Genomic DNA, 9,555 nt, shown 5'->3' with positions numbered 1-9,555 from the left:
GAGTGTGAGGCAGAGGGAAAGTGGAGGAAGCAAAGGTGTGAGGAATGGGTAATCATTCCACAAGTTTCTTGCAGGTCTCTACTTGTTAATTCTATAGCTCATTACATCCTTGAAGGCACAAGCAGTGTAATATATTAGAACTCAAGATGCTTCTTACTACTTAGCTTGATCAAGACCTGCTAAAAACATTGTCTTGTTTGTTTTTTCCTTTCCAAGTCAAGATACAGGTAACAGAAGAACAGCCACTGAAAACATCTTTCAGTACATCCATGTTTTATGAACTTGAAGTAGAGACTGTATTGTCAAGGGGGCATTCTTGGTGACTTATCAAGACAATCCATTACTATGCCATATGTGATAATTTAAAACTTTCCAAATGGTTTTACAATTACTGCAATGGAAATTCCCCTGTGTGCAGTCCAAAGTAGTAGAGCCTAGATGCAGCTTTACCACCTCAGTAAAACCAAGGCCTAAATCAGGACAGATACCGCTAGACAAAAACAGAGATTGTATGGAGATAAAGATAGTAAATACATACAAACCTTGATGCACAATAAACAGCATTTTGTTTTGGGGTTAAAATTAAATTTTATTAGAACAACAAAAATATTTTTTAAAGGTATCATGTTTAGATGATCAGTTTAACTTTTAAAGCAGGGTGGCTTTCTTAACATGTCTTCAATTAGGTTTTTGATGCCATGCCTCATTAATGTTCATGTTAATGATAATGATAGTAGAAAGAAACAAAAGGGAGGGCATGATATTCTTGAACTTGCCCATGAAGAACAATCATACCTCAACCAGTCAGAGGATGTCTATATTTAAAAAGCGGTGCTGCTAAAGTAGTCTGCAGAGAGCTGAACTGAGGCATGTAGATAAGCATGCAGACTGAACAGCTATGTTGATCATTTGTTGTTGGACTGTAGTATTTCAGACTGCAAACTAGAGATGTGTGAATAGAGCCTGTGATTTTTAAAATCCTACACATGTTAAAAACTATCATATCAAAGAGGCAGCTATACTTCATGTCATTATTATGGACATTCTGTGTTCAGGGTTTGTTTGTTTTTCAGCATATGGAAGATTCAAACATGTTGGCACATTGACTAGTCCAATTATGCACTCTTCTAAGAAGAGAATTAAAGAGGAGACTATGCTTTCTCTCAATTTCCTCTTGTATAAGTGAACAAAAATATAAAAAGATCAATCAGACCAACATGTCATCTCATCCACCATCTTGTTTCTCAACCAGATGTCCAGGATAACTTGCAAATAGTCAAAAGTCCATCCCTGTTGCACACGGCATCCTGAAGTCAGACCATCCCGAACGGGCAACATTTTTTAATTGCACGCTGGAACAATCAGACGGGGGCAAGTCCATGATTGGCCCATTGGAACTGAAAACTCCAGATTTTACCTAGTACCTTTTTAGCACAGCAAAATGGGATGCTCATGGAAGACGGACATTTCCCAGATGTTGATGTCTGGACATTACATTTAAATCCATGAGGCACTTGTGCCTCACGCGGATCTAAAGAGCTGTATGAACGCACCCAGAGAAAAGCAACCCCTGAATATAGAGGTTACATTTACCCATTGTGACAAATAGCCATTGATGGATCTAGCCTCTCAGAAATTGGCTGATCCCATTTAAAGTAATCTAAACTAGTGGCCATCGCTGTACCCTCTGTAAGCAAGTTCCGTACCTATTTTGCGACCTTTCTTTTGTCTGTTTTCAATCTAGTTCACATAAGCTTTGTTGGGTGGTCTACAGTTCTACTATTCGTGGAGGTAATAAAATCCAATTTCACCACATCAAGCTTAATTTTATAAACTTTTGTCTTCTCTTTTTTCTGAAGTGAAAAGCATCCAACAATTCAACCTTTGTTCATAAGAAAAGTGCTCTAGATCTTCGATCATTTCGGTTGTCCTTTTCCAATTTTACAATATCCTTTTGGGGTAACTAAGCTGAACACAGTATTCAAAATACCGACACACACCACTGTACCTTGTTTAATAATCCCTAGCACAGAACAAAATTTGAGTTCAGTGGCACTTTTAAGACCAACAAAGTTTAATTCTGAGTATAAGCTTTTGGATGCATGTGCATATCCTTCAGACATGAAAGCTTATACCCAGAATTAAACTGTTGGTCTTAAAGGTGCCACTGGACTCAAACTTTGTTCTGTTTCTTCAGACCAACATGGCTACCCACCTGAACCTAGCACAGAATTTGCCCCCCCTCCCCCACGCTGTGTCACACTGAGTTGAAATATTCATTTAACTATGCACCACGACCTCAAGATCTTTCCTGGTCTGTCACCCAACAATTCAAAGCTTACTGGCATATGTGTGAATTTAGGATTACTATTATTATTGCTGCAGTGCATATTATAATATTTACTTACAAAGGCACTCATTTGCCACTCTGTTGCTTATTCACCCAGTACTGAGTGATCTGCTTCAAGCGTCTTTTAATCTGTTTTGGTTCTCACCATCCTGAATATTTTGTAGCTGTCCACTCACTGCTCTACACCTTTGTCCACCTACTTGCTATAAAACATTGTCAAAGAATTGCAAAAGTTTAATGAGGCAGGACTTCCCTTTGCTGATGCCATAAGCAGTTTCTCATCAGTAGAACTTTTTCAACCATATGGTCATTTCTTCGTCAATGATTGACATCCATTAGTCCAACCATCTCCTCACTCTCTTCACTTGAGTAAGACTTCAACTTTTTTGCATTTTATGGAAGCTGACTTGCCATTTATGACAAATACAAACTTTCAGCCATCTCTTTCTGTATTCTAATGAGATGTTTGAAGTGAGGCAGTGTTCCCATGATATCTTTTGTTTTTGGCACTGATAGCTGTTGCTGTGTGGATTACAGAAAATTCCGGATACAAAATGGGTAAGAGTATCGTTTGATGTCCTAAGAGCTCTTAGGCAGTGAGAATAAAGGAAATTGTCTGACACTTACCTTATTCACACCAGCAGTTGCTTTTGTTACTGTGAAATCAGAGGTACTAAGATGTTCATTTTTAATACAAAACCATTTCCTAGGCATAAAAGTAACATGCATTAAGGTGACTGTTCATATACAGTCTATATACTTGAATGAAAACAGTGATACCAGAAACAATGATATAAGAAAACATCTTATAGTTATGAAAATCAATCTCTTTTATTAACCAAAATTAAATATTCAAATCAAAGGTTCACAAAACTATTATCACACACAGTTGATGTTCAGTCCTGGCTCTTCCACGGAGCTACTGCATACTTTCCCCCCCCCCCCCAAATATCCATGTTCCCCCCTCTTTTTCCACCTAATCAAACTCTCTAACATTCTTCTTGAGACAGATTATTTTCTGTCATGTTGCACTTCTGAATCTCTTTATTTCCTTTGCTGATTTTATATTTTAGTGTTTATACGTAATTGTGTTCAGAAACAATTCTAGATTTATTTTGGCAAGGGCAGAAATAAGCATAATGTTTGCTCTTTAGCTAAGGAAGCAGGCTGGGGTGTAGAAGTAGCTTTAAAGCCAGTATGAGTATCACTAAACAGCATGATGCAAAATGCAAAAATCAAGGGAAATATTTCAATGGTTGGGTAATACCTCTAACAGAAAGTGTGGATTTGAGACATAAGGCACATTTGCTGCACAAGGGACACCACTGTAGGGTGCATTAGTTGAAAACTTTGGGATTGTGTTATACAGTTTAATAATTAAATGGATAATTTTAACCCTTACCCCATACTATTAAACACTGCCTTTTTTGAAAAGGAGCTTGCAACCTCTAAATATATTCATTATACTCTGCAGCTTGAGGGCAGGGATTCTTGCTAAACTTGATCAGAGAAACATTGGTGTAGCCCTTAGCTTTGGTCCAGAGCATTATGTATACATCCCACTGTAGTGAGCTGGTGCAGCACGCTGTCTAAGAAACTTGACAAATCAGGACGTTCCTGGTTTGTATCTCACCCCTTTCATGAACTGATTAGGTGACCTTTGGCAAGTCATTCTCTTCCTGCCTTCTCCCCTCATTTGCAATATTGTTAATAGTGACCTACCTTAGAGAGTTGCTGTAATGAATATAAGACAATGTGCTATAAAATGCTACAGATTGTTACTGTTGTCAGCAATGGTAGATAGAGTTCTGCAAGAACATGGGACTCTTTTTGCCCTACCAGAGCCTGCAGTAATGAAGCCACAGTTCTGTGGATGTGTGTGCATGGCTGTATATTGGATCAAGGAGAAATCTTCTGATAATTTTAAGCTTTAACCCTAATGAAGTGTAGAAGGTCACATTTAGAAGTATACACAAAATGTTTGGATATCAAATACGTGAACATATTTCATGTTATCTGAAACCATTCATGTTTCCCCGACAGGCTTAGATCCTGTTTCTGTGCCATTTTACTTTTTTTTTAATGCAACCAGCATTTCTTTCCCAAAAACCCACTATATACTCTTTATCATAAAAAGAGCCATTCATACAGTACGTAAAAATATCTTCTGTAAGAGAAAATTTACCAAAAATAATGCCAAATATACAGTTGTATATGCATATTTGTTTTGTAAAATATAAACAGAATTTGATCTTCTTTTGGGTACTGCCCACTTTAATATGGCTGTCTTTTTAATAATGAAAAGGGGCAAAATAAGAAGGAAAGCAGGAACAGAGTGTTGCTGAAGAAGAATGCAGCTATCACTGAAACAATATCTTCTAATTTAACCGGTGCCAAGGAATAAAAAAAGAAAAAAAAATTGCTATCTTATATTTTATGCAATACTTATCAGAGGACAAATTGCGGTGACCTTGAGACTGTGGCTTGCCTTTATTTTTTTCCACCCTTAGAACAAATTTTGCTACTGGCTGAGGAAGCAAGCAAAACACTGAAAAATTGAGTAGCATTTCCTACCAGTAAGTGCAGAACTGATACTAAATTTTTTATGATTTGTTTTCACATGCTTTCTCTCTCTCTCTCTGTTTGCAGGCTTGATTGTTGCAACTCTAGCAATATGCTGGCTGCCAAATCAAGTTCGAAGGATCATGGCTGCTGCTAGACCTAAGCAGGACTGGACTGTCTCCTACTTCAGAGTGTATATCACCCTCCTCCCCATAGCTGATGTCTTCTTCTATCTCAGCTCGGTAGTGAACCCACTCCTGTACAATATCTCCTCCCAGCAGTTCCGGAATGTCTTTGTTCAGGTCCTCCGTTGTCGTCTGACATTAGAACATGCCAACAAACAGAAGCTTTTAAGAGCCAATCTGAATTCTGTAGCTGGCAGCAGCCGCTCCCACCGCCCGTTGATCTTCATGTCATCTAGGCGCAAGTCTTCTACCAATACCGGTAACAAGGTTTCCTTAAGTACTTTTCAGAGTGAGACCAAGCCTGACTGCAGTTCGCAAAAACTGAATCTTGAATCGTTGGAGCTGAATGTGAAAGTGATGTCACTGGAGGCCAGCAGAGACCCCAGTCCTACCAACCAGAATGGCCTTTGTGAACTTGAACTGTGAATCCATATAAAGCAAAGTCAGCTGATGCACAATATGCTGAACACAATGGGAATAAAAACAACAGCAGGTTTACAGCCTGCAAGCTGTATCATCATCTTCCACATTTAAGTGCTTGTTTCAATAGGCTAGTTTCCAATGACAATGGTATGGGTTCTGTATGGTTGGTTGTTGATTTGTTTTTGTTTTCAAAGTACACACTGGAAAGTCAATTGGGTAATGAGAGCTATTCTGCTGTTAAAGTGAGAGTAACATTTAAACTAAACTCTTCTTTTAGCAGTTGGAAGCAAAAAGCAGTGCTGGAATGGAAATTGGCTGTGTATCTGGAAAAAATGATACCGGACAAGCAAAACCATCAAAGAAGTCTTCCTCAGAGCTCAGCAGTATCCTGGAGATAAAAAGGCCAAGCTAGAGAGCAGTATGGGAGTTAATACACCGGCCCTGGGCATCGTGCTAGAGTTCCCCCTCTTCTTTGGCCTTGGCCCATTGCAAAGTGGAGTATTGCAGCAACTTATACAAACGGAGTTTATTTTTCCTGGAGTACAGAAAGTCTGGTATCCAGCAGAAGTCAGGAGGCAAGCTCCGGAAGATGCACAAGACTTGCGATACAGGATCCCTGTGACACAGAACAAAAGGTTGTTTAGCCTATTATGAACAAACCATTTTTTTAATGTTAGCTCTCTGTATCTGAAGACACAGCCAATTCTTTTAGGAATACCAATTCTGATTCTTGGGACATTTCAAGATTTAGCCCTTCTTCACGTGTTGTGAGGTCAACAGGAAATATGGGGCTTAAATAAATGGCACTGTTGTGAGAATACTTATTTTTTGCTTAAATTTAGCTTTGAGTTACATAAAGCCAGGAAATTGCAAAATCAATACAGCTTGGCCATGAGCATTTTAAGTTTTAAAAATTATTTGCAACCAAATTGGTTATAAATGCAAGATGTGATCACTTGAAATTCGATCATGCTCAAAAGGTGCTGCATGTCGCTTAGAAGAACCCACGTCTGTTTTAGGGTTTCAGCATTTTAAGGAAATTTTGTTTGCACTATTTCTTTGAACAACCCAAACAATGAAAAGCTCACACAAGAATTCAGCATATCCAGAGCACTGTTCCATGCACACAAGAGAAAAAGATTATGAAATCTGTCTTTCCATTCTAGTGATCTTAAGGTTTTTGTAATAAATCAAGTACACAGAAAAACGGCATACCTATTTAGAACTGCTCCAAAGGCTTGTCTGTATTTTTTTATTTTTAATTGAATGAAACTCAGTACACACTTGTTGAGACATTAAAATGTTTTAATATGTTTTATAGAGGTTATAAAATAAACTCATACTTCTGAAAAAAATAAGAGTAGATAGTGTTTTTGTACCTCTGAAGTTAGCTGTCAATATTATGAGTCTCTTCTTCCATGCATTCTGATAGAAATCTGGCTTTGGGGTTGAGGCCTAAACAATATGGTTATCAAACACTGCACTTTCCCACCTCCCCCTCCTCCCCGTCTCCGATTTGGGCTTACCTGAGAGTGAAGGGGTAAGTTTCACAGTTAATTTAAAACAAGTTCCTTTTCTGTTCACAACATTTTCTTTGTTGACCTTTCACTGTACTAGGAACTTGCATTAAGGCTGTTCAGAATGACTTTTTAAAAAAAATCTACCTAGCCTTGTACATGAATATTTTCAATGACAACAATGTCTGAAAAACAAAATGTTTGTCTAAGCAAAATGTCCAGGCCTAAAACTTAAGAGCTGACTTCACCATTTTTTTTCTGAAATAGCATTCTTACACTGATTCAAAAATAATTCCGTGGTATCTTGAATAATCCATGGAACACTTTTGTATTGGTAGAAACACAATAAAAAGCAATAGAGTTTTCATCAAGACTGGCACTGCCTGCGATTAGAAGCAGCTGCTGGAAATCCAGTTAAAGAAAATTGTGAGCATTCTTCAGCATCTTTCAGTGCAATCCTATGTAGAGTTTTATACCCTTCTAAATTCACTGAAGGCAATGGGCTCATTCAACGTTCTTCTTACATTCAATGTTCCTTCTAACTTTTCCTCCTACTGAGTGGAATAGTTCACAGCCTGGGCAGAATATAACTGCTATAATCTTAAAATGGGCAATGGGCAGTACAAGACCCTGCGCAGCTCCAGACTGCTGCTGAGTGGGGCTTCCTGTGTTAATGACAAGCCACTCATGCACGCAGCTTAGAGGGAACAGTGATTACATTGGTCCTTTTTGCATGCATATTTATCCCACCATTTCTCTATACCCTGATCCTGTTTGCCTTTACTCTGGATTCAATACCTGTACTTCTGCACCTCCGGGGTTTCCCCCCTGGAACTGCAAAATATCCAAGATTACGTATTCTGCATTACTATGAAAAAAGTCACCCAAATTCAATCACGGGGCGGCATACTCCTGGAGTCCACATCCCAGTCTTCCAAGCAGTGTTTTCCTCTGCCCCCCATCAGTAAAATGATGCTTAGGGACAATTGCCATCCAGGACTCAAAGTAGTGTGCATGCGTCAACAGTACTAAAAAACATTAATATATGGTCCTGAAGTACACCGAAATGTGTGATGGCAGATTTTGTGGAACCAAAGCAAATGTTTGCTAAAAGAACAACCCCTGCATTGCACACTGCTCAATGTCCAGTGGCCAACATCATGGTTCCACTCAGAAATTTCAGATAACGTGGGGGAGCTGTGGGGCACCATGCATGTTGTGGCTGCGGTTCAATGCAGGAATACCCATCCAGAGGGGAACCATTCCCAGACTCGAAAAACAAGCCTTTCCATCCTCCCCCCATACATTTTGAAAATTCACTGCATCATCTGTCAAAGCCTGATTTACACACCATTCATTGGTTTTGGAGAAAAATCACCATAGACTCAAGCATGAAGTGAAAACTAATAAACCAAAGAAGGGGTAATGCAGTGGTGTTGCTTCTGCGCCACTTAAGGGTGCAGGGCAACGGAAAGCCACTCTCAAGATACTCTCTGCAGATGGCTGCCATGGAATACAAGCTTCAAAGCCTGTTCCAGCCTGGACACGAGTACACTCATCTGGGGGAAAGGTGAGCTAAGATGGTCCTTTAAGGGCAGGGACAATAAATCCAAAAGAGTTTTACTCTGGTGTGGAACTGGGGCAAAACAGCATTCAGAAAACCCAGGGAAACAGCAGAGGAGAACTGAACTGAGAGCTGAGCAATGCAGAATTAAAAAATAACCTGGCAGAAATGCAGAGTGAATTAAAAATATACAGTGAATCAAAAGCGGGAGGCAATGCAGAATGAAAAATATGCCGCAAGGCAGAACAGCTGTAAGTGGGGGGACCACTGTTAATCGCCCTACTAGAGTATCTGGACAGGACCATGATTGTTGGCAGTTATATAATAGTGTAATAGTGTAATTAACCTTCAATATTGACAAAGATTGTGGGCAATGAACAATCTAATGGAAACGTAGTAGAAGTCTTTTTTCATACATGGTGGTGGTTAAGGTACACCATTAGATATTTATACTTGTGATTAAGCCTATTTTTTGCTATGAATATAGGATACTGAACCAACCTCCTGTTGAGTCACCAAAATTAGGTGTGCAGGCCATACATAGAGTGTGATTATAGCCTGTGAAATTGCACAGTTTGACTTTATTTTATTAATTTAAGTCTCAGCAGTTTATATTTCTTGCCATAACTGCATCTGTATATACATTAGTTTTACATTCCATATTATATACTTATGCAACCCCATAGGGTTTTCTTTTTTAATTTTCGAAAAACAAAGAGATAAAAAGAAAATTAAAAAGATTACACATCATAATTATATATATCAAAGGGTAATTTTGACTGCGGTCACACAGAGCATTAGGCACGTTAGAGAGACGGAAGATAGGCGGATTTTCCGGGTGTGATCTCACCACCACATCTGGAATGCGTAGAGCTCCCGTGGCGAACCCGAGGCTTCCCGCCGAAGATGCGCAGTTAAAAACCAGTACCTCAGAGGTACTAGTTTCCGGTAACC

The 9,555-nt window shown here is 39.0% G+C and overlaps 2 protein-coding genes across 2 annotated transcripts in view; one reads left to right on the top strand and one right to left on the bottom strand.

The window, feature by feature from the left end:
• GPR39 (G protein-coupled receptor 39) overlaps nt 1–5,534 on the top strand; it is a 247,491-nt gene extending 241,957 nt beyond the window's left edge. The window contains exon 2 of the mRNA XM_015409154.1: nt 5,000–5,534. Within this exon, the coding sequence (XP_015264640.1) occupies nt 5,000–5,523 (524 nt within the window). The 3' untranslated portion in view covers nt 5,524–5,534. The remainder of the gene's footprint in view (nt 1–4,999) is intronic.
• A 361-nt stretch (nt 5,535–5,895) lies between these two features.
• LYPD1 (LY6/PLAUR domain containing 1) overlaps nt 5,896–9,555 on the bottom strand; it is a 44,295-nt gene continuing 40,635 nt past the window's right edge. The window contains exon 3 of the mRNA XM_015409155.1: nt 5,896–6,136. Coding sequence (XP_015264641.1) covers nt 5,898–6,136 — 239 coding nt within the window. The 3' untranslated portion in view covers nt 5,896–5,897. The remainder of the gene's footprint in view (nt 6,137–9,555) is intronic.

The sequence above is a fragment of the Gekko japonicus genome, unplaced genomic scaffold, assembly GCF_001447785.1.
Source record: "Gekko japonicus isolate JY-2015 unplaced genomic scaffold, Gekko_japonicus_V1.1 scaffold116, whole genome shotgun sequence".
NCBI lineage: Eukaryota > Metazoa > Chordata > Lepidosauria > Squamata > Gekkonidae > Gekko > Gekko japonicus.
Note: the sequence above shows the minus strand (reverse complement) of the source record. Positions and strands in the feature narration are given on the sequence as shown.